Here is a 26158-nt window from a genome sequence, read left to right on the forward strand (position 1 = left end):
GTAAGGCGCAGAGCCGGATCATCAACCAGGCAGACTAATCAACTGCTTATGGGCCCGTAGTAGGTCAAAAGGGCCCCATAAAGATGTCTTGCCTCTGTTCATGTAGTCCTTTAGTAACTCTTTCAGTCTTTAAAAACAAGATCTCTGCAGCAATTCTCTACTACAGAGATAAGAAGTTATACAAGCAGGAACACACAGAGTTAACCCCCTCCCCTTAAATCAGAGCTGTCAGACACCGGCTGGGTGCTGGAATGTGATCTCTTCATACAGGAGCTGCTGTATGAAGAGGTCACAGCTAGAGAAATTGGATGTGGCAAAAACATCCGTAGTTAAACTTTTTTTCATAGTAGCATCATCATTTATTCAAAAGCCTATGACTTCTGTGCGTAATGTTTACATTTAGTTACGGTCTTTGCTGAACTTATTAGCCTAATTTTATCTCCCACATAAGAGGCACATAAAGATTTATTGTCTGTCTCTGTTCTGTTTATTGTCTCTGTTCAACTCTTTGTCTTTAGATCCCTGCAGTAATGCTCTACTACAGAGATAAGAGTTCAGCTTGTGATGTGCACAGTTGTTTTCTGTCATTGCTGAACTTGACCTTAATTTTATCACCCTATTTAGCCAAAAAATATCTAAAGCTGGCTATGTACACATCGATTTTGAACACTGATTGAATCTTCCAGTAATCTATTTCTCATATACTGTATATCCAATCGATTGGCTTTCAAGCGATATTTTGCTGTTTATCAATCGTTGTGGTATGGGGGCAGGACAGTAGTGGTTGGGGATTGATGGTCCATAACTTTGCTCTGCATTGAGCAGTACAGCACTTGAAGCTTGATAGAGTTCTGCTGAAGCCTATCAGACTTAAACTTGCTGTGATAGAGGTTGATCACTAACCAATTGAATCGAATAAAGATCAATTGGCTAGACATATTGGGGCATTATTGACCTGTGTATGACTAATGAGAATGAGGGAGCGAAACTGACAAATTTGGTCTTGCAGTGAATAAACTTCAATCTTGCTTTACGAGATCCTCACAACCCGAATGCCCGGTACACACCATGCAATTTCCAGTCAGATAGACAGGTCAAATGGATTATTTCTGACAGATCCGATCGTGATCCAATTCTGATTTCCCATTGTTTTTCTGATCAATTTTGTATAGAAGTGTTTAGAAAATGATCAGAAAAATGATTGGAAATCCATTCGGACTTTTCAGATAATTGATTTAACTCATCTATCTAATGGGAAATAGCATGAGGTGTACAACACATTACAGTCACATTTGCCATGTGGCAGGCTTAGGCAACAATAAAGAAGTACAAGGGGCCATCACATTTTCGGTGTAAACAATCATGAAGTTGATGATCTTAAATCTGCCTCGCTGTACTCACTTTTGCTGCCAGTGGTTTAGACATTGAAGGACAACTGTAGCGAGAGGAATATGGAGGCTGCCATATTTATTATCTTTTAAACAATACCAGTTTCCTGGCAGCCCTGCTAATCTATTTGGCTGCAGTAGTGTTTGAATCGCACCAGAAGCAAGCATGCAGCTAATGTCAGGTCTGACAATAATGTCACCTGATCTGCTGCATGCTTGTTCAGGGGCAATGGCTAAATATATTAGAGACAGAGGATCAACAGGATAGCCAGGAAACTGGTATTGCTTAAAAGTAAATAAATATGGTAGCCTCCACATACCTCTCGCTACAGTTGTCCTTTATTGGCTGTGTGTTGATGTTATTGCACAGCAAATAACCTTACACTGTTATACAAGCTGTACACTGACTGCTTTCCATAGTATCACAGCGTCATATCTTCTGTGCTGTCTGTTCCATGAAAAGATAAAATATAATATTTACAAAAAAGTGAGCAGTGCACTCAGTTTTGTGAGATGCTGTATGCTGGGGAGACATCCTTTCAACAGTGTGTGTGTGTGTGTGTGGGGGGGGGGGGGGGGGGGGCCCTAAATTTATTGCTCTGCTTGGGGCCCTGCATGGTCTTAATCCGGCTCTGGTAAGGCGGCGGATTCCACCTCCAGTGCGGCGGTTTCCCCGCAGCAACATGTGTCTGGGCTGTCTGGACCTAGTAGTGCACACAGATGGAGAGCTCACGGACCTCACACCTCAGACTAGGCCTTGTTCTGATATATGTTATGACCTGTAGCTTTCCTGACTATTCTTCTGATCTCTGATTTGGTACTTTGCATATCTGATACTCTGTTGCCGACCCGGCCTGTCTGACCTTCTGGCTGTCACCCCCCCGCAGGGTGTCCAGCCTTTCCGCAGGGGTCCCCTGCTCTTCAGAGGGGACACTGCTCATTATCAGTCAGGGACTCCCTCTCCAGGTGTCCTTGACTGCAGTAGAGTCTTCTCTACTTATTGGACCACCTGCTACCCCGGTGGTCCAAAGGTTACTGTTGCACCAAAACACTTACACACTCAGGTGTCTAGAGGTTAGACATATTTGATTATTGGCGATTCTGCAGATCCCCAATAATCAGGTATATCTGTATTCTTGGGGATACTGCAGATCGCCAAGGATCAGATTCTCTCTCTGGTTGCTGACACCTATCATTACAGAATCTTAATGTGTTTTAGGATTATTATATAGGGCTTGGATCACACACCTAAAGCCCCCAGTAAGTCCCATTTTCTCCATTACTTTATACAGGTATGGCCAAGTGACCAAGTGAAAGGCCTTTTGAAGGTCAAGACTCAACATAAGTAACCTGGTGTCATTAAGTTTCTCAACTTGAAGGATGTTACAAGCTAACCGAATATTATCTATACTTTGTCTCTGAGGCATAAGGCTCCCTGCACAGTGCAAAGCCGTATTCTGATTCTGATTCCGATTCCGTTTCCGATTTTCAATTCCGATTTTCCCTGAATACATTCAACAGAAAAACGGAGGTAAAAACCGATTAAAAAGCGGAATCTGAAATGCATGCAGTGTGCAAGAGGCCTTAAACCTGATTGTGGGTTTGTATCTAGTAAAGGAATGATCCGCGAGAGACGGGAGGCCAAAATCTTTGTATTGTTATACATAGGGCTTACAACAAGTGCATATGTTTATTGGTATGTTTAAATACAATATTTGTCATGTTTTTGCAAAGTTGTGTTTAATTTATGCTGTTCAAGATTTATTTCATCCTATTGGTACCTGTACATATGTAAAAAGGGCCAATAAAAATGTTAATAATATTTAAACATTGTTTTGTTATATTTTTAAATGAACTTACCTAGGAATTCGCATCTGGGTATACTGAAACTTTTCGGGGGTTTCTAGCAAGCCACGGAACTGAGTAGCAAAGTGTCACTTTTCTGAGTGCTCCTCCGGGTGGTGGTGGGGGCGGGGGCGTGGGGGGCGAACCTACCACCTCCATACAGGAATGGGGGGGGGGGGGGGGTTTGAACCATACCTACCAACTTTTTGAGATAAGAAAGAGGGTCACTTAAGCCACACCTTTGCCACACCTCTAACCACACCCCTAATCACGCATACTATAAAGATTTCATAAGAAAAATGTTTTTTTTATAATTCATACCACACTGGTCTTTTCTATCATGGTTCTTTTCCCTTCATATTAAAAAAAAAATCTACTTACCCAGGTCTTCCTCCAGCCTTTGTCAGCCGTCTAGTGCCCTCACCGCAGCCTGCACAGTACAATCCAAATATTGTCAGCACGACAGAGAGCGGCTCTCGCACAGGTGCAGTGGATGCCAACCTGCAGAGGTTGGTATCTTGCACCGGAGGGGACCTCAGGCCACTGACGGGAAGCGGAGCTGCTTCGAGGGCACAGGACAGCTAACAAGGGCTGGAGGAAGCCCCGGGTAAGTAGATTTTTTAAATATTTCTTCCTCGGACATTCCCTTTAACCAGCATTTGGCATTTAGGACAGTCATCACCAACAAACAAGGCTGCTTTGACACGTCCACTTTATGGTTCCATAGATATATGAAAATACTGAGGTCTGCACAAGTTGGATTTGAAGGTGAAAACGTGGCTATTTACAAAGGCAAGTCCACCCTTAAAGAGACCCTGTACTAAAAAAAGTCCCCTGGGGAGTACTTACCTTAGGAAGGGGAAGCCTTAGGGCCTCAATGAGGCTTCCCCCTCCCGTGTAGCTGCAGGCAATCCAGCGCTGGCTTCCCCCGAAGTCTCCCGAAATCCTGGCTCGACAAGCCTGACAACCTAGATTTATTTACCTTCCCTGGCTCCAGCAGGTCACGCTGTTGCACCTCTCAGCACGGAGATAGGCGGAAATAGCCGATCTCCGTTGGGTCCGCTCTACAACGCAGGTGCAGGAGACTTGCGCCTGCGCAGTAGAGCGGCCCCACAGTGATCGGCTATTTCCACCTATCTCCAACCAGAGAGCCAATACTGCGCCTGCGCTGGAGCTGGGAAGGTAAATATTTACATCCCGCTGTTCGGAGGGGCACAGCAAGATCGATGTGGGACACAGGAGGAAGGGGGAAGCCTCGATCAGATCCGGAGGCTTCCCCCACCCGAGGTGAGTACTCCCCAGGGGATTTTTTTCTCGTTACATGTTTTCTTTAAGTATACAGCACATTGATCAGGTGACTGGCCAACATTTCCTCACAGTTCCATCTGCTGGCAAGCTGGGGAACTGCACAGCTCCCAGCAAGACAAGAGACATCTGCTGGTAGACAGCAGAAGTCCACACCAAAGTTCCCCAATGCTGCCACCAGCAGGATGACAAAGGCATAGAGCCTGACAGGTAGTAGTTACCTAGGTATAGGGAAGCCACTGGATAGTCCAGAGGTTTCCCATGTCCTCCACAATCCCACCACCACATCCTGGAACCCTTTGACAGTTTGCAGTTGTGCTCCCCTTCCCATGAACAAGAGGCTTCAGCTTACTTTGCAGGTGCAACCCTACATGCACAGGCATAGCATGGATGCACACGTACACAGTGAGGGGTGAGGCCACGAGATCAAATCTGACAAGCTCTTGTTGGATATGTCTAGAGGGTCCAAGCATTGCAATGGTGGGGCTGAGGACAACATGGAAAGCCTGTGGACAATACAAAGGCATCCTTCCACCTAAGGTAAGTATCTAACTTTTTGTTTCCCAGCCAATTTAGGTTCACTTTAAAGATTTTCCCTACAACAACTATTTTTTCCTGTTATAGGATTCCTGCACTTTTTAATGTAAGATGCCCTATCAGTGTTCATAATTCTGTGAAAGTTATGTACCTCCATATACAGTTTGCATTTATTTTTCTTTCTTATTTTCAGTCACCATTTTTACACAAATAACAAATGCGCAGGGATCACAAACAAAGCTGTGTCCGGTAAATGTGACTGTGAAGCCAATTGTCTTCCAAAACAACACTAATAATGTCTTACCAGAAATGGAACTGTAAGTTTTTGTTGGCCACATATTTGTTCTCACATTTGTTATTTATTTCCATAAATGCAACTTTATCAACATTTTGATTGTAACACGCATAGACAAAAATGACATATTTCAATAACATCAGGGATACTATCTATATTGAGTGTGGTTGATTTCTGCATTTCTGTGTACTTTTTGCATGTTTGTGTTTCATCTAGTGCTCAGGTTTTCTTGCACAATCTTTAAAAAGTTACACCTAGATTATTTGATTTTATTAAAATACCTAGCTGATGACCCAGCACTGCCTGGGTATGTATTTGTTGATGTTGGGTCCGGCTATTTTTTCTACCATTGACACACAGTCAGTCAATAACCACGTTTGTGTGCTTTGGGGTCCTTGGCATCAATAATGTGAGAATGGAAGCTGTTGAAATTCTCCAATTAAAATCAAACAAATCTGATTGGCTGTATGTGGCTCCGACCCCATACAGAATTTGAACCCCAATCACTCAATAATTGACTGTAGCAGGTTTGAGGCCTCTGCCATTAACAGTGTAAGAATGGCAGCAATTAGCTGTTGTAGGCTCCACTCACTTTACTGAATATTAATCCCAGTCACCCAATGGCCAACTGTGCAACATTTGAGAACCCTGCCAAATTGTGAGAATGGCTGCAATTTACATTTTCCCATGTAAAATTGTGGTTGTTGGTTCCACCCACTTTTTACAACCTAAAGGGCCCGTTTCCACTTGTGCGGTGCAAATCGCCGTGGTAAAAATTCACATGCGGATGCGAATTTCGTATGCGGGTGTATGCGAATTTTCATGCGAATTCGCATGGATGACGATGTATGCGAATTTAACCATGGCAGTGCTGGTGTGATTTTTCCATTGTTTCTATGCGAATTCGCATGAAAATTCGCATACCCGAACCGCATGCGAATTTCCTATTAAATACATTGTATGCGATTCGCATAACGGTATTCTCTGCCATGCGAATTTTTTCTGCACAGAAAAACGCAAAGGAATCCTGACAAGTGGAAACAGTCCCATTCACTTGTATTGCTATGCGAATTTGCATGCGAAAATCGCATGCGAATTTGAGATACTGGAAATGGGCCCTGACACACAGTCACTCAATGACAAAGTTTGTGAGCTTTGGGGTTCTTGGCAACTGTGCAACGTTTAAAATCCCTGCATTTAACAATCTAAGACTGGCTCCAGTTTACATTTTCCCATTTAAAATGTATGGCTGAAATGTCATAGGCTGTTTTATGCTCCACCCACTTCTCCTGAATTTTTAACCTCAGTGACAAACTGTGCCAAGCTCGAAGCCTCTAGTTTTATCCCTGTGAGAATGGCAGCCTTATAACTTTTCCCATTGATGTGAATGGGTGAAATCTGATTCGCTGTTGTAGGGCCCACCCACTTTCCTCAATATTAATCTTAGTCACCCGGTGACCAAGTGTGGTAAGTTTACAGTGCCATTAACAGTGTACAAATGGCTGCAGTTTACATTTTCCCATGTAAAATGAATGGCTGAAATTTGATTGGCTGTTTTATGCTCCATCCATTTTTTCTGAATTTTTAACCTCAGTCACCAAGTGACCAACTGTACCAAGTTTGGCACAGCTGTCTCAACCACCAGGCAGGTACACATTCTTGCCTAAAGCGGCAGGAGGAGGGAAGGGCCCTGCTGCACTGAGTAGTGAGAGAAGAAATGTCTCTCAGCTCACTCAGGAATCAGTTTACAGCAGCAGGTAACAGCAGTGGCTGACTGCACTCATAACTGATTCACTGATTCATTCAGTTCCTTCAGCTCAATGATTCAAAGAACCACAGTAATGAACAGTAATGAATGAGTCAGTGAGAGAAGGCACTCGTCCTAGCTCACTCAGGGATCCGATTACAGCATCAGCTCCTGAGTCCTGGCTCTTCACTCTTAACTGATTCATTGATTCATTCAGTTCCTCTCTCTCTATGCTACTGGTAGCTGTGTGGATGTAGAGACTGAGGGCTCGTTTCCACTAGTGAAGTGCGGAATCGCCGGGATTCCACCGCTGACGAAATTGAATGCAGATGCGATTTCGCATGCGTTTTTGCCACGATTTCGCATGCGAATTCGCATAGGCAGGCTATCTGCGATTTTAACCATGTCACTGCCTGGTTCAATTTACATTATTTTTAGTGCGAATTCGCACACAAAATCACGGTAAAAAACGCATGTGCGATTTCCCCTATTAAATACATTGCCTGCGATTCGCCTGCATTCCACACGCAGGCAAATTCTGCGGGATCTACCGTGCAGAAAAATCCTGTACAGAAGAACGCAGGAAAAAACTGACAAGTGGAAACAGGGCCATCCACTTGTATTGGTTATGCGAATCCGCATGCGGACAACGCATGCGTATTCGCACTAGTGGGTACGGGCCCTGAGTGTAGCAGCCAGGCATGGACTTCCCCCCACGCCACCTTTTATTCAGTGATTTAGGGCTGGTCCTGTGTCTGGTGTATTCAGGTTTGTTGTTGTAAGGCAATGCGAAACACTAGGCTAGCTGATCAGGGGTGCAGCTAAGGTTTTTGTGGCCCCAAGCGGACTGCAGGAAGTGGCCCATCCTGGTGAAAAATGGGCGTGGCTATTCCGTACAAAAGTGGGTGTGGCCGTGACATGTGGGTCGAGTGGTATGGGTGGAGCGTAACCGTAACCCCAAAGCAGCAAATATAGGCAACTATGACCATTAACCTCCTTGCCGGTCTAAAAAATCCGGCAAGGAGGCAGCGCCGCACATTTTTTTAATTTTTTTTTTTTTAAATCATGTAGCGAGCCAAGGGCTCGCTACATGATAGCCGCTAAGCGGCGGCATCCCCCCACCCACTCCGATCGCCTTCGGCGATCAGAGTATGCAGGGAATCCCGTTGAGAACGGGATTTCCTGCAGGGCTTCCCCGGTCGCCATGGCGACGGGGCGGGATGACGTCACCGACATCATGGACGTCGGGACGTCATAGGGAATCCCGATCCGCCCCTCAACGCTGCCTGGCACTGATTGGCCAGGCAGCGCAGGGCTCTGAGGCGGGGGGGAGCGACTCGGCGCGGCGGATTGTGGCGGATCGGCGGCGAGCGGCGGCGATCGGAAGTTACAAGCAGCTAGCAAAGTGCTAACTGCTTGTAACAAAAAAAAATTATGCAAATCGGCCCAGCGGGGCCTGAGATATCCTCCTGCGCAGGTTACCCCGAGCTGAGCTCGGGATAACCGGCAAAGAGGTTAAATAATAAATGCAGCAACAGTTACCCCAGACACCAGAAAATAAACGCAATTCGGCCCACATTTCAACAACAACAACAACAAACAAATAACATTTGTAGAGCGCTTTTCTCCCATAGGACTCAAAGCGCATAAGCATGGCTCAGACCATCGTGGTACAGAGGAAGAATTTTATAAATCCGGAAATGCCAGGCTAAACAGGTGGCTTTTCAGTCTGGATTTGAATAGCTCCAGGGATGGTGCTGTCTTTACTGGGTGTGGCAGGGAGTTCCAAAGAGTAGGGGCAGCATGACAGAAGGCTCCAGATTTTTTGAGGTGCACTCTGGGAGTGACCAAGTTAATAGAACTTGCTGATCTGAGGTTGTGAGAGGTGTGGTGCAGCTTCAGCAAGTCCTTCATGTATCCAGGGCCCAGATTGTGCAGGGATTTGAATGTCAGCAGTCCAATCTTGAAGAGTATTCTCCATTCTACAGATGAAATTTGGTTTCTGAAAGTCAAATCCCCATCGATTAGTACGCCAAGGCTGCGCACAAGGTTGGAGCTGTTTATGTCTGAATTCCCAATCCTGATTGGTGTTGCTTTAGGATAGAGCTGTTTTGATGGCGAGCACTGGCTTTGGACAAAGAGGACCTCAGTTTTGTCAGCATTCAGTTTCAACCAGTTATCATTCATCCATGCCTGTAGCTCAGCTAAGCAAGAGTTTATTTTTGGAGTAGGGTCTGTTCCACCAGGTTTGAAGGACAGGTATAGCTGTGTGTCATCGGCGGAGCAGTGGTACGTCAGGCCATGTCGTTGGATAAGTGTACCGAGTGGCAACATGTAGATTGCAAGCAGCAGAGGGGATAGGATTGATCCTTGTGGCACTCCGAATTGTAGAGGTGCAGGTTTGGACATTATAGGTCCTAGGGATACTCTCTGTGTTCTGTCAGTCAGGAATGATCTGAAACACCATTTCAGCAGAAAACAAACGCAATTTGGGCGACATTTCAGCAGAAAACAAACGCAATTTGGCCCATATTTCAGCAGATAATAAACGCAGTTTGGGCCACATTTCATCAGATAATAAACGCAGTTCAGGCGACATTTCATCAGATAATAAAAGCAGTTTGGGCCACATTTCATCAGATAATAAACGCAGTTCAGGCGACATTTCATCAGATAATAAACGCAGTTTGGGCCACATTTCATCAGAAAATAAACGCAGTTTGGGCCACATTTCATCAGATGATAAACGCAGTTTGGGCCACATTTCATCAGATAATAAACACAGTTTGCTCCACATTTCATCAGATAATAAACACAGTTTGGGCCACATTTCATCAGATAATAAACGCAGTTCAGGCGACATTTCATCAGATAATAAATGCAGTTCAGGCGACATTTCATCAGATAATAAACGCAGTTTGGGCCACATTTCAGCAGATAATAAACACCGTTTGGGCCACATTTCAGCAGATAAAAAAACGCAGTTTGGGCCACATTTCAGCAGATAATAAACGCAGTTTGGGCCACATTTCATCAGATGATAAATGCAGTTCGGGCGACATTTCAGCAGATAATAAACGCAGTTCAGGTGACATTTCATCAGATAATAAACGCAGTTTGGGCCACATTTCATCAGATAATAAACGCAGTTTGGGCCACATTTCATCAGATAATAAACGCAGTTTGGGCCACATTTCAGCAGATAATAAACGCAGTTTGGGCCACATTTCATCAGATAATAAACGCAGTTTGAGCCACACTTCATCAGATAATAAACGCAGTTTGGGCCACATGTCATCAGATAATAAACACAGTTCAGGCGACATTTCATCAGATAATAAATGCAGTTTGGGCCACATTTCATCAGATAATAAACGCAGTTTGGTCCACATTTCATCAGATAATAAACGTAGTTTGGGCCACATTTCATCAGATAATAAACGCAGTTTGAGTCACATTTCAGAAAAAAAAAAAAATAATGTACTCACCTGAAAGAAGTCTTCTCTTCAGAATCAGAATCAGAATCAGATTTATTTCGCCAAGTGCAGCAGTTGCCACACTCGGAATTGTTTGTGGTACACATCGGCATAGAGCATAGTACAAAGCGGCAAAAACATAGTAGTGCAAAGCATGCAATGACAGACAAAGAACAATAAAACAACTTAGTGCAAGCAAAACATGTGCAGACAAAGGACTTTAGGGTATTGTAGTGCAAAAACTACGTGCGGAACCTCGGAAAAGTACATATTTATTTAGGCCTGGGTCACAGATGTTCTATTTAGTTTTTCTGTGTGTGTGACTAGAGTTCAGAAGGCACACTGCTTGGGGGAAAAAGGAGTTCCTGTGCCTGGAGGTTTTGGTGGAAATAGCTCTGAAACGATGGTCCGAGAGCATGCGGTTGAAGAAGCGGCTACCGGGATGGTGCGGGTCATTCGTGATCCTGTATGCCCTTGTTTTCAATCTGGATGCGTGGAGGAGGTCCAGAGGTGGCAGGGGTGACCCAATGATTCTTTCCGCTGCCTTGATTACTCTTTGAAGTCTGTACCTGTCGCTCGTGGTGGCACCCCCATACCACACGATGATAGATGAGCACAGGATTGACTCGATGGTGGCAGTGTAGAAGCTTGATAACAGTTCCTGCGGCATGCCAAACTTCCTGAGTTGTCTTAGGAAGAACAGCCATTGCTGCGCCTTCTTTTGGCATTTAGTGGTGTTTTCACTCCATCTCAAGTCGTTGGTGATGGTAGTGCCCAGAAACCGAACACTTGATACTCTGGTGACTTCAGTGCCTTCGATGAATACCGGGCTGAGTGGGGGGGGGGGGCGTTTCCTGAAATCGATAACCAACTCGACTGTCTTTGCAGCGTTTAGGACAAGCATGTTGTCCTTGCACCAATTGCAGATTCGCTCAATCTCACTGCGGTAGGTGCGTTCGTCCTCCTCACTGATGAGATCAAGGATGGTGGTGTCGTCCGCAAATTTAATTACCTTAACGCAGTCAGCGGTTGAGGAGCATCTGTTTGTGTACAGGGAAAACAGGATCGGAGACAGTACACAGCCTTGGGGGGCGCCAGTATTTGTGGTCCTCGTTTGGGAGAGGCAGCTACCAAGTCTGACCTGTTGTGTCCTGTTTGTGAGGAAGTCCTTGATCCATGTGCAGAGATTACCATCAAGCCCAAGTTGCGCTAAGTTGTTATACAGGATGTTCGGGCAGATCGTATTGAAAGCAGAGCTAAAGTCCAGGAAGAGGATCCTGGCGTAGGTGTTGGGTCTGTCCAGATGTTCCATAGTGTATGCCAGACTGATGTTGATGGCATCCTCTACAGACCTGTTTGCCCTGTATGCAAATTGAAGTGGGTCTAGGAGGGCGTTGGAGTTTTTCAGATGGGTGAGGACTAGTTTTTCAAGGATCTTCCGGCCGGCTTCTGGCGCGCAGCTCTCCCGGAGATCTTGCTCTTCCTCCTCCTGCAGTCTCCCGCACTGGCAGTCAGGCAGAGCAGGGCTACGGGAAGATGGAGCCCGAAACCCTGTACTGGAGACACAAACGGTCTCCAGAGCAGCGGCGGCAGCCATCTTCCCGTTGCCCTGCTCTGTGAACTGGCTTGCGCAGCGTCAGTGCGGGGCCTGTGGGCAACAGTGTGACGTCACGATGACGTCACTGAGCCTCCGACGCCCCTAAAAATGTGAGCCCCCAAGCGGCCATTTGGTCTGCTTGGTGCCTGGCGGCCAGGGCCACCACCAGAAATTTTGGGGCCCCTCACACATTATCAGGCCTGCCCCCCCCTCCCAGAGCCCACCCACTGGTTGCTGTGCCCACACACTAGCTACCCCACCCCCATGTCCGTGTGCAAAGTGCGCTGCGGCAAATTTTTTTTATCCTTTCTCCATTCTCTTTTGTCCCCCTCTTTTCTTCCTGTGCCTCTTTTGTCGCCCTCTGTCTCACCTCAGTTTGTGCCTCTTGTGTCCCTCTGTGTGACCTCAGGTTCCCGTCTCATCTCTTTTCTCCCTGTGCCTCTTTTGTTAGAGTGACCAGATTTTTGTGGGTCCAACCTGGGACCGGGGGGGGGGGGGGGCGGCGGCGAGCCGCGTTGAAAAGTGGGGAGGACTGAGGAGCGCGCAGCGATGAAGACCGGGGGGGGGGGGGGGATGGGCGTGGCCATGACATTGTATTTATGGGCGGAGCTAACATAATGATGTAACAGAAAGCAGTGTTTACGCCATGATGTGGACAAATGAGACTTTGCATCAAGGGTGTGCAGAAACTGTGTGATGCTAATAGTATACCGTAACCACAAAGCAGCAAACATAGCCATCTATGACCATTAATAAATGCAGTAACAGTTACCCCGGACACCAGAAAATAAACGCAATGGGCAACATGTCAGCACAAAATAAACGCAATGCGGGCAACATGTCAGTATAAAATAAATGCAATGCGGGCAACATGTCAGTACAAAATAAACGCAATGCGGGCAAACATGTCAGTACAAAATAAACACAATGCGGGCAAACATGTCAGTACAAAATAAACGCAATGCGGGCAACATGTCAGTACAAAATAAACGCAATGCAGGCAAACCTGTCAGTACAAAATAAACGCAATGCGGGCAACATGTCAGTGTAGCAGGTAGAAAGAAGGGGGATCTATTTATTTTTATTTTTATATTATTACCTGGTCAGCAGCTTTAAATAGAGGTGCTGCTGACACAGGTTTGTTAAGAAAGGGCATTTTTCCCTTAGTTGTAATGGGCGCTGCTGTGTGGGTAGGCAGAGCTGATGGCTGAGGGAAGGTTGCTAAGCAACCAGACACACAAGCGGGGGAGCTGTTAGGGAATAATAACGGCTCTCTGAGGGGTTGAGTTGGCAGTTGGAGCGAACAGAGGATGCGGAAGGACACATCAGGCTGAGCTGAAGGAAAGCAGGCCAGAAGCTGCATCAGACGACATTTTGGGGAGAAAATAATGCGCTTAGATGATTCTTCCATCCTCCACAGACCGAACACGCTGATAGCAGCGCAAGTTAATTTAGGCGCGGCTATTCCGACAATGCAATTATCGGCTACATCATATTTTCACGGAGCAGATTGCATAACTTGGGCGCGGGTTGCGGCTATTCAATAAACGGTCCATCTACTGCATAGCTAACCCTTATCCTGCTGCGGCTAACCCTTAGCCCGCTCTACTTGCTGCGGCTATCCCACTCTATTCATTGTGGCTATGTCTCACGTCATCATTTTCTATCGGGTGTACAGGTATTTATGTGAATGCAATTACCGACTATTACTGAGTATTTACGTGTACATAATAACCACCTACTGACGATCACACAGTTAACTATATCATTTATGATGCGTCTTCAGATCATTTCCCCTGTCGCAATAGCCCTTATTTCTCAACCTCTATTAACCTGGTTACTGTATACGTAAACTAACTATATAATATTAATTCTTCCGCTGTCATTCATTATACTGCTCCTTTAGCCAACTTGTTCCCACTAGCAAAATGTCTTATTTTACAATGCGCCCTCAGTCAACGTAATTATTACCGGCAATTTTTTAATTTATGTTCTCAGTTTCTCAGTTTAAATAACCCATATTTCTCAACAATGTCCAATACATATCATTTATAATGCACCTTTATAATACAACATTATACAATTATTTCTGTTAACTGCACAATTATGTTCTCATTAATAGCCGATGTTATAGCCGAATAGCTTACCATGTTATATTATGGGGCACAAGTGCTCTGGTGCTAATTACCTCCTGGTCAGCACTGATCATGCACTGCTAATTATCCCCTGTTCTCTCCTGGTCAGCTCCGATGTTTTTCTCATGGTGAGCTCTCTTCTGCACCGCTATTTTATCCGGTTCAGCTCTGAACTTCTCGGCTTCAGTTAATGTTTAACTGTCCCTATTCCTCTCCAAACCAGCTAATTATTGTTGTAAACGCTTGTTTACATGTCATAATGCCCTTCAATCATGCAATTTGTGAATTATGCAATAAATAGGTTGATAACTACTATAGTTTGGCTGTTAATTGATCATAAGTTAAATGTATGGGAAAGTAACTAATGTGTTCCTCTTATGTGATCCTTTGATCTACTGATACAAGGTGTCATTTGCTGCAAGCTGTGCTGTTCTCTTCATCTTTATCCTAATCTTCAGCTGATAGCTGACAGGAGGTCTCCGAACTAGCACAACAGTGCGGATCCCACTAACGCCTAGCGGCTATTAGCATCTGAATTGGCTGTCTGCATGCTGCCAGCTAGTGACAATGGCAATCTGCTCTTGGAGTTTCTCCAGTGCAATCCCTATAGAGTCTCTATATATTACCTATATCTGTATCAGATATATTTACACTATCAACCCCTGTGGAGGAAACTTGTTAACATCTTGTTTACATAACTAGTTTGTTCGCAGTAAATCAGTTGCCATAATGTTATTTTCCAAAACTGTAATAAGAAAAAAATTATACATTCTTTAATAGTCACTAAGCTGCGTGCTATTTCTACATAAGCTAAAGTGACATAACATCAGTACAGCATGTGGGTGGTATTAGGGGCTAACATTACCGGCAATTACATTCTTTACTGACTGTGTTTAACAGTTTAACAGCAACTGGACTGGAATGTTTGCAGAGATCCCAGCATCACCAGCGGCTTCTGTCCTTCCTCCCGGGGCTCCATCACTGAGATGCTGGGGAGACCCTCAGGGGAAGCGGCACTAGGGGAAGACTCTTCACTGGAGCCACAATCCGTGCTGTCCCGTCCCCTGCTCTATGTGCTACTCCTCCAACATCTCCTCCTCCCCGGTGCTGCTGGCAGCTTCAGCTGTCCCATCTCCTGCAGCATCTGCAATGGTTTCCCGCTGCTGCCTCCCCGCCTCTGCAGCTCTCCGGTACTATTGTGTATTAATGGTTATATGTGTATATTTTACTTATGCACTGTATATTATAAATAGCAGTGATCCCTATAGCCGCTTTTTTCTGTAAGAAATAAAAGTTAAAGTACCTGTACTTTGTACATGTAAATACACTATAAACATGATGCAAACATTATGGAGACTTTGGATTCAACAGTTAGTATAGCCGCTAAAATTAAACAAAAGATCTCTGCTACTCGTATGCTATTCTTGCTACAGCTGTCAGCCGCAAAAGGTGGTTTTTAGGAATTGATATAGGTGTAATTTATAATGATTTGTAAGTGCTGATACCCACACATGAGGAGCACATGATGTGCGTTAATAACCACGATTTAATACAAAGCTGAAGGAGCGCTGAAAGAAAAGGAAAAAAAATCCCGGCTATTGCTATTGCGATTGAAATTTACGTTTACCGATATTCACGCCTATTTTAACTTGCGGCTATTTCAAATGTACGCCCACAGACAGCCATCAGTCCTGTAAAGCTTACAAGGAGTGGGAAAGCCAGGAGAGAGATTTCAGACAGAGGAAAGAGAGCCAGACAGATGATAGCCAGTGATTCTTGACACTGAAGTGCTGGAAAAGAAATCGTTCAAGATGACACGTATGAAATGTGATCAATGTGTTGATAAATCAGCATGTCACAAGAAAGATTTTTGAACATTTTTAATTACAGTAAATTTGGCACTGGTAATATCCCCCACTTCTGAAGCGTAGTGTTAGGAGGCTGAGAATTGAGAATTATGCTCCCTACTGTGATGAATATAATCTCACTTGTATTTTATTTTGATTTTTATAAGTGGCCTGAATGGTTGCTGTAATGGGAAAACAGTTGTGTTATGGAAGGCAGAAACTGCATATTACCCATATACTAGGCCTGAGACTAAGATAGTGAGATTGAGAGGAAAGTGAATCTGCTTAAGGAAATGAGCTACTGTCCTGTCCGCTAGAGGCCTATCTTAACCTCTTATAGCTTACTGACTTTATCAAAGTAATAAATGCAAGAAGCCATTTTGTTTTCGTTATTTTATGTGTGGTGCACAAGATAGTGCGAAGTTATATTGGAAGAAATACTTACCTATGGGAAGAGTGGTCCGACTGGATTCCTGTAAAAGAAAGGAGAAATGATTAATATGTCCATTTACCAGTAGTGTTGAAAGATTTAGAAGAAGTACCTGTTAATAGACTGTTTTTCTGGCAATAGACTGGTCCTGCAAAAGAACAGAAGAGATTACATACAGGAGCGGCAGAAGCTGAGATTTATAAAGAAACTGTTGTGTTTTTATTTTTTTGCTGTTTTTTGGGCAAGCATATTGAGTAGTTTTGCTCATAGGAACAAGTGACGGAGTTATTTTCTTCTTCTTATTTAATTCTAGTAACCTTATTAATTTACTAAGAATTTAGTAATTCACTTACCAATTTTATTTCTTTTATTATTTATTATTAACTTATTAACCAACCAATTTATTAACTTCTAACCATCTAACTTATACATTTATTATTCTGGCTTTTCCTAAGAAACGGCTGAACTATTGAATAAGAAAAATAGCCAGAATAATTGATCAGACTGAGAACAAAAAAACAAGAGTACTCTATTTACTAGCAAACTTAGAGGTTAAAGTACTATATAATGGTTTTGTCAGGTAAGCATTAAAGAGAATCTGTATTGTTAAAATCGCACAAAAGTAAACATACCAGTGCGTTAGGGGATATCTCCTATTACCCTCTGTCACAATTTCGCCGCTCCTCGCCGCATTAAAAGTGGTTAAAGGGAAGGTCCAAGCAAAAAAAAAAAATGAGTTTCACTTACCTGGGGCTTCTACCAGCCCCATGTAGCCATCCTGTGCCCTCGTAGTCACTCACTGCTGCTCCAGTCCCCCGCTGGCAGCTTTCTGACCTCGGAGGTCAGGGCCGCATTGCATACATTTTTACGCATTCCAGCTAGTGCAGGAACAAAAATGTATGCGTTGCACCACTAACGCGTAAACATGTATATGTTAATGTTCCTGCACTAGCGGGAATGCGTAAAAATGTACGCAATGCGGCCCTGACCTCCGAGGTCAGAAAGCTGCCAGCGGGGGACTGGAGCAGCAGTGAGTGACTATGAGGGCACAGGATGGCTACATGGGGCTGGTAGAAGCCCCAGGTAAGTTAAACTCATTTTTTTTTTTTGCTTGGACCTTCCCTTTAAAAACAGTTTTAAAAAGTTTGTTTATAAACAAACAAAATGGCCACCAAAACAGGAAGTAGGTTGATGTACAGTATGTCCACACATAGAAAATACATCCATACGCAAGCAGGCTGTATACAGCCTTCCTTTTGAATCTCAAGAGATCATTTGTGTGTTTCTTTCTCCCTGCAGTTCTCATGCACTGAAGTTTCAGGCTGCTCTTTTTTCTCCTGCAAACAGCTTTGCCCTTGTCTGTAATTCTTCAGTATGTGAAAGCCCAGCCAGCTCAGAGGACGATTTATCCAGCTTGTAAAAGATAAGAGAGAAGAGAGAAGCTGCTCTAATCTAAATAATACACAGGCAGTGTGCATAGAGGGGCCTGGAAGGGGGAGTTCATAGCAGAACCACAACACTGAAGAACTTGGCAGCCTTCCAGACACAGGCTGACAAGTCTGACAAGGGAAAGATACATTGATTTATTACAGAGACTGTGATAGCAGAAAGTGCTGCAGTAAGCCAGAACACATTAGAATAGCTTTTGGAACTTGTAGGATGATAAAAAACAGGATGCAATTTTTGTTACGGAGTCTCTTTAAACTGAAATTACTTTAGTACTCAGGGTTTAGGAAATCCAAATAAGGTCCATTTTTCATTAAAGTGGGTGGGAACGCTGAGAAAATACTTACCGGGTGGGAAGGTTATGTGTTATTGTTAACCAGTTGTTTTCCTCCTAGCTTCCGGAAGTGTTCTATAGAAAGAAGACCAGAAGATAAGAAGAAGACTGTGATATTAGATTGTGTTGTTTGTAATTATCATTGGTTACATGGAGTAGAAAGTGTATTTTTTATCTTTTATTTTGAATAAAACTTTTGAATTTTACAACCTGCATTGGTGTTTGTGGAGTTCTCCTTCAGTTGGCGGTTTGAAACCGTTTACATAATTTTGGCGTAGTCGGCAGGATGGAGGCGGAGTTACAGTCAGAGGGCCAAGGCCCCACTTCAGGAACCAGTGCCGCTGCGGGGAAAAGATCCCACTTAACACCCTCTGCTTATCAGATGACACCTGTTGGGCTTCTGGCCACCTATTTACCTAAATTCAATGGCCACAACATGCTGTTACGAGATTGGATTGAACGAATACGTAGTGCTGTTAAGGCTTATAAGGTTCCAGTTGAGATCCAACGAGAAATAGCTATTCTAGCGTTGGAAAGGGATGCACGGAAGACCGTAGTGACATCTGAATTTCCTGAACCTACCCCATTGGAGGCTATTGTTGAGATTCTAGAGGAGATATATGGCGACCCAGCTGACTTACACGTCTTGCGTAAGCGATTTATTGACCGGATACAAAAGAGAGAAGAGTCTATTCCCCAATTTGCAAATGCCCTCAAAGAACTAATGAATGCCCTAACTCAGAAAGAAATGGAAGACGATGAGATTTCTACTGTAGATGCCGAGGCTTGGTTGGTACACCAGTTTTTGTTGGGTTTGAGGAGTGGAACCACTCGACAACATCTTAAGGAAAAATTGGAAAGGGAACGGAAAATTGGATTTCATAAATTGCAAAGTTTAGCTGTGAAATACCAGCAGGAAGAGGAGGCTATGCAGGTTAATCACTTCCAGATGAATGTACAAGTACCTAACCTTCAAAACAAATAACAGAAAGAACCCTACAAATGTGAGATAGAGACTTTGACTGAGGTAGTTCAACAACTGACAGAGGAGATAAAGAAGTTGAAAGAAGAAAAACGATCCCTGACTAGTAAAAACCTTCCTTCAAGAGTAGAAAACAAACGAGAACCACCATTTGTCTGCTGGAATTGCGGAAGAGAAGGTCACATCACAAGGAATTGTTCTTATCCCCGTCCTCCAGACCGTAGGCATGATTTAAACTGAATGATCCTGCAGCAGAGGGTCGGACTGCAGGATACACCCAACCGACCCCAGATAAAAGAAAAATACCTTTGGTGAAAAATATAAAGGCGAAGACTTCCAGAAAGTTCCGGGGAAATTGGAATAATGATCCTTTAAAGACAATTAAGAAAACTCTCATTAAGACGATAGTGGGTGTAGTGAACTGGTTCAATCGTCAAAGAGGATACGGGTTTATATCCCGAGGTGGCAAAGAAAAGGAGAAGGTTATGTGTTATTGTTAAACAGTTTTCTTTACTCCTAGCTTCCGGAAGTGTTCTATAGAAAGAAGACTGTGATATTAGATTGTGTTGTTTGTAATTCTCATTGGTTACATGGAGTAGAAAGTGTATTTTTTATCTTTTATTTTGAATAAAACTTTTAAGTTTTACAACCTGCATTGGTGTTTGTGGAGTTTTCCTTCAGTTGGCGGTTTGAAACCGTTTACATCAGTACAAAATAAACGCAATGCGGGCAAACATTTCACCAGAAAATTAATGCAATGCGGGCAAACATTTCACCAGAAAATTACTGCAATGCGGGCAAACATTTCACCAGAAAATTACTGCAATGCAGGCAAACATTTCACCAGAAAATTAACGCAATGCGGGCAAACATTTCACCAGAAAATTACCGCAATGCGGGCAAACATTTCCCCAGAAAAGAAACGCAATGCGGGCAAACATTTCCCCAGAAAAGAAACGCAATGCGGGCAAACATTTCCCCAGAAAAGAAACGCAATGCGGGCAAACACTTCACCAGAAAATAAACGCAATGCGGGCAAACATTTCACCAGAAAAGAAACGCAATGCGGGCAAACATTTCACCAGAAAAGAAACGCAATGCGGGCAAACATTTCACCAGAAAAGAAACGCAATGCGGGCAAACATTTCACCAGAAAAGAAACGCAATGCGGGCAAATATTTCACAAGAAAAGAAACGCAATGCGGGCAAACATTTCACCAGAACATAAACGCAATGCGGGCAAACATTTCACTTGAAAGTAAACGCAATGCGGGCAAACATTTCACCAGAGAAGAAACGCAATGCGGGCAAACATTTCACCAGAAAAGAAACGTAATGGGAGCAAATTTCACCTGGAAAAGAAAGCATTTACTCACCTGGCAGAAGTCTCCTGCTCTCGGGACCACCTTCCTCCTGCTCGTCTCCCGCGCTGACAGGGCTACGGCAAGATGGCGCCCGAAGCCCTTACTGGAGACACAAATAGTCTCCAGTACAGGGCTTCGGCAACCATCTTGCCGTAGCCCTGCTCGCCTGCCGGTGTCGGAACAGACACCGGAAGAAGGAGGCTGGAGCGGGGCTGCGGGCAATGAACTGGCACGGCGTCTATAGACGCCGCTGCCAGTTCATGAGGATAGAGTGACCAGAGTCCCGAGGCCGGGACGTCCCGCTGCTGAAAGCGGGATGTTTCCCGGGACCTCATGCAGCCTGGGACAGCGGACCCCGAATCCGGGACGTCTGGTCACTCTACTTTTGTCCGCCTCTGTTCCCCATGTGCCTCTTTTATCCCCCTGTGTTACCTCTGTTGTCCCCTTCTGTCTCAGCTCGTCCCCCTGCCCTAGCCAGGTATAGGTGCCCCCCAGTACAGGTATCCAGGCATAAGTGCCACCAGTATCAGTAGCCAGGTATAGGTTCCCCCAGTATAAGTAGCCAGCTATAGGTAGTGCCCTAGTATAGGTAGCCTGGTGTAGATGCCCCCAGTATAGGTCGCCTGGTTATAGCTGGTGCCCAAGTATAGGCCAGCAAGATACAGGTGCCCAAGTTTAGGCCAGCAAGATACAGGTGCTCCAGTATAGGCCAGCAAGATACAGGTGCTCCAGTAGAGGTATTCAACTATAGGTGGTGCCCTGGTATAGGTAGCCTGGTATAGTTGCTCTCAATATAGGCAGCCAGGTATGGGTGGTGCACCAGTATAGGTTAGCCAGGTACAGGTACCCCCAGTATAGGTAGCAAGCTATAGCCGCCCCAGTATAAGTAGCCAAGTATAGGTGGTGTCCCAGTATAGGTAGCCAGGTACAGGTGGTGCCCTCAGTAAAGGCAACCAAGTATAGGTGGTGCCCCAATATAGGTAGCTAGGTATAGGTGGTTCCCGCACCAGTATAGGTAGCCAGGTATAGGTGATGGCCCAGTATAGGCATCCTGTAGCCAGATATAGGTGGTGCCCCAGTATAGAAAGTCCGCTGTAGCTGGCTCACTCATCTGCTCCCCACGTGCTGGAACGCGGTGTGCTGGATAGTGAACCACAGGCCCGCAGCCTGCACATGCGGCCCTTCCAACGCTTTGTGGGGAGCCCAGGGCCCCTAGAAGCTCTAGGCCCCTCACTGCAGTGTCAGTGTCCCCCCCCCCCCCTGATGGCTGCCCTGCTGGCGGCGCCCCTGTAGCTGATAAAAGTGCAATTAGAGGGCAGGCAAGCTGGTAAATATACACAGCATGATGCAGAGTAGGGTCCATGGGAAAAAAAATCTGTCTGGTCTCTCCCCATTGTTAAAATGACTGCATGTGCAGATAAGGTGTTAAACAGGTTGAAAAGTTTCAACAGTCCCTAGACTCCAGGAGGGCTGCTTTCTGACTTGTGTGAGAGACTGACATGGACAGCAGTCCTATTACCACCAACTAGTCTCTGTGTAATGTGAGACTGCAATACAGATTAACTCTCTGCTCCATCTCCGGCTATTCTCAGTCTCACTCCACTCCTCCTTTCTCTGGGCTAGTGCACGACAAAATCGCAATAGCAATCGCTAGCAATTTGCGAATGCGACTTTGTAAAACGATTTTTGAAAGAATCGCTCCAATAAATGCTACCTGCAGCATCACAGAGTGTCCTTGCTGTATTTCCGCATTGGCACTCCACGTGATTACTGGCATATATGACATGGGGTGCATCTGTGACATAATTTGGGCTGAGGCTGCCATGATAACGGGCCTCTAGTCTGTGTTTCCCCCCAGGCCAAAAGGTCCCAGTCCTCCCCTGGTAGCAGCATAGTGTGTGTGTGTGTATAGTGTATGTCTACTGTGTGCTGTGTATAGTGTGCTGTGTATGGTATGGTGTGTGTGTGTGTGCGCGCGCGCGCGTGCGTGCGTGTGTGTGTATAGTGTAGTGTGCAGTGTGTGTGCGTGTGTATGCATGTATAGTATGTGTGTGTGTATAGTGTGTGCATGTGTGTACTGTGCGTGTCTATAGTGTGTGTGTGTATAGTGTGTGTGTGTGTGTGTGTGTGTGTATATATAGTGTGTGTGTGTGTGTGTGTGTGTGTGTACTATGTGTGGTGTGTGTGAGTGCATGCCGCAATAATTATATTTTATGGTGAAACGCTCTGCTGCATTACAACTATTTTCTGGTGAACCCATGCCGCAATAAGTGTATTTTTTGATTTTCTGGAGAAACGCTGCTGCATTATGATTTTCGGGGGTCTTAGGGGTGGGGTTCACCACAGGGGTGGTGCTCACCACGGGGGTGGAGGGTATGGGGGTGGGGGGTATGGGCCTGGGGGGCAATCACAGGGGGGGGGCACAGGATTTCTCGCCTGGTGTGACAAAATGGCTAGAGGCGTCCCTGAAGTTTGGGGACTCTGGCTTTATTACTGTGGGAATGGCAGCCTTTTATATTTTTTCCTTTTACATACATGGATGAAATCTTATTGGCTGTTTGCAGACCCAGAGCATTTTTTCCAGGTAGTAAGGGATCTATATACTAAGTTTTGTTGAAACCTGCTTCACCATACTAAGCCGTACCAGCACACATGGTACATGCAAGATCGGAGGAGGTGCCCCAGTTGTCATAAAATATGTAGTGAGTGGAGGTGAGTAATAGGAACAGTCTCACCTGGTGATAAGAGGTTAAGATTTTTATTGTTAGACACCGATATAAAGACAATGCGTTTCACGGGACCTGACCTCTTCCTCAGATCAATAAGAGACATGTTCTGAGCTGTGTATGTCTGTTTCAGAACGCCAAATTCGTACATTTCACAGGGTGCATGATACAGTGGCACTGTAAGAGAGGGGTGACAAAGCTTCCCCCTCTCCTACAGCTCTCCTACAAAGTCCATGATATGGTTGGTGTCCAGGGGGAGGTGAGGTTGGATAGGTCCTGTGGGGCTTGTGTAAGAATCTGAGAGCCCACTTTAACCTTCCTGTTGGTTCATTTCTTTCTGGATTTATGGGTCTAAAAGCGGTAAATTTTTTAATTTAAGGCCTCCAAGTCATAACTCACCAGAATATGTCAGAATAAAGGTCTTGTAGACACACCGCGTATCATAAAAGACTAGAACACAAGATTGTTGAAATGATTACATTTATGAATAAACTTAAAAATTAGTAAAACTGTACAAATAAGGTGCCAGAATATACAGTATATGTATATATATATATATATATATATATATATATATATATATATATATATATATATATATATATATATATATATATATATATAATTGGGGCAGTAGAATCATCGTTCCTCACGGACTTTTTTTCCCTTTGCTATCAGTATTGCTGGAGCATACCTCACACATCCTGGTTGGTGCATTTTTTTGGGAGTGAGATTATTATACTCCATAAAGTGACAGAAGTTGGGGCAGGCAGAAGGCAGAGGTTGGTGCAGGCTGCAGGCAGAGGTTGGTGCAGGCGGCAGGCAGAGAGTAGTCAAAATCTAGGCAGAGGTCAGTGCAGGCGGCAGGGAGAGTGTTCAAAATCCAGGCTGAGGTTGGTACAGGCGGCAGGCAGAGAATAGTCAAATTCCAGGCAAAAATCGGTTACAGTAAGGCAGACCAGCAGAAGCACTAACCTCAGAAGCAGTTGGGAACCAAATGGCTATATTGTTAACATCAGCTTTCAAATTAGCCATCTGCCATCTCTGCCATGGCAGTTATGTGACACGGGAGAGATCAAATTACAATTTGTGATTAGAGACAAATGATGGGGCATTAGACAGGCTAAACTCTCATACATACAGGGTGTATTCTCTGTTTTCCTTCTGTCCTGTGCAAGAGTTCAGGTCCTCTTTCAAATTACACTATTGATTAGTCACAGATGAGGGGGGGATTAGACAGGCTAAACGCTATACATGAATTAGGCAGCATTCAGGTGGGAGGCTTCGGTTGGACGTAATCATACATTATGTCACGATTAGGACCGCCCCGTGCAGGCATCCCTCCCATAGGGGTCCCTCCCTAACCACTCATCTGTCACCCGCATCCTGGAAGCTGCAAAAAAAGAATTTAAAACCACAAACACTGGTTCACCCAACAGCTGGGGGCCCGGACTCTCTCACTGGTCGGGGAGAGTCGCAACTAGGGCCGGATTTACCATAAGGCACTGTAGGCACGTGTCTATAGTCGCTTGATGATAGAAAGGCGGCTCGTTCCCCTCCCAGAGCGCCTCACACCCTCCTTGCTTATGCAGAGTTTTGATGAGTGTGTAAATGAGAGTTTACTCACCCAGCTCTCTGCATTCTAATGACGAGATCTCCCTTCAGTCAGGGGCACCTCTTGTTACCTAATACCAGGGATGCTCGGATAGTACTTTTTTAAAATCCGAATTGATCAGGATCCGGATACCCAGATATCCGAATCCGGTTTGGATATCCGGATCCGACCTTTTAGACATCCGCGTGAAAGGGGATATCAGGCCGCATTATCCGCAGATATCCGACCTATTTGGATATCCGGATAGAAAAACCGGAAGTGCCCTTTAAATAGCTTTAAAAAGGGGTTTTAGGGTAATTGATGCATGTAGCATCATGTTTTTTTTTAAAGGGAAACACTAATTTATTATATGGTGGACATAAAACAAAAAAAACCAAACAAACAAAAAAAAAAGCTGTAAATTAACATCAGGAGTTAGGAGGACTAGGTTTCAGACAGCGGTCGGCGGCCGTGCAGCCAACATTGTGTCCTAAGTCCAACTGCACAAGTGGGACATCAAAGGTTTCAGCTCTGACATCTCCAAAAAATTAAAGCTATTGTAGTGGCGTGATAGCTGGTGGCAGGCTATTGTAGTGGCGTAATAACTGGTGGCAGCAGAAGAAATAGTTTAGTGTGGACCCTGGTGTTGGTGGGTACCACAGACAGGAGCAGCAGCAGCAGGATGAGTAGGTCGATGCAGCTATTGGAGTGGCATAATAGCTGGTGGCAGCAGACAATATAGTTTAGTGTGGACCCTGGTGTTGGTGGGTACCACAGACAGGAGCAGCAGGAGCAGGATGAGTAGGTCGATGCAGCTATTGGAGTGGCGTAATAGCTGGTGGCAGCAGACGATATAGTTTAGTGTGGACCCTGGTGTTGGTGGGTACCACAGACAGGAGCAGCAGGAGCAGGATGAGTAGGTTGATGCAGCTATTGGAGTGGCGTAATAGCTGGTGGCAGCAGACGATATAGTTTAGGGTGGACCCTGGTGTTGGTGGGTACCACAGACAGGAGCAGCAGCAGCAGGATGAGTAGGTTGATGCAGCTATTGGAGTGGCGTAATAGCTGGTGGCAGCAGATGATATAGTTTAGTGTGGACCCTGGTGTTGG

General features: G+C 44.9%; 1 protein-coding gene across 1 annotated transcript in view; it reads left to right on the forward strand.

Annotated features, from left to right (window-relative positions):
- The window catches only part of LOC137519355 (polycystin-1-like protein 1), a 705387-nt gene that overhangs the window by 22922 nt on the left and 656307 nt on the right, over nt 1–26158 (forward strand). The window contains exon 2 of the mRNA XM_068238307.1: nt 5269–5392. Within this exon, the coding sequence (XP_068094408.1) occupies nt 5385–5392 (8 nt within the window). The 5' untranslated portion in view covers nt 5269–5384. The remainder of the gene's footprint in view (nt 1–5268; nt 5393–26158) is intronic.

Source organism: Hyperolius riggenbachi, chromosome 5 (genome assembly GCF_040937935.1).
Source record: "Hyperolius riggenbachi isolate aHypRig1 chromosome 5, aHypRig1.pri, whole genome shotgun sequence".
NCBI lineage: Eukaryota > Metazoa > Chordata > Amphibia > Anura > Hyperoliidae > Hyperolius > Hyperolius riggenbachi.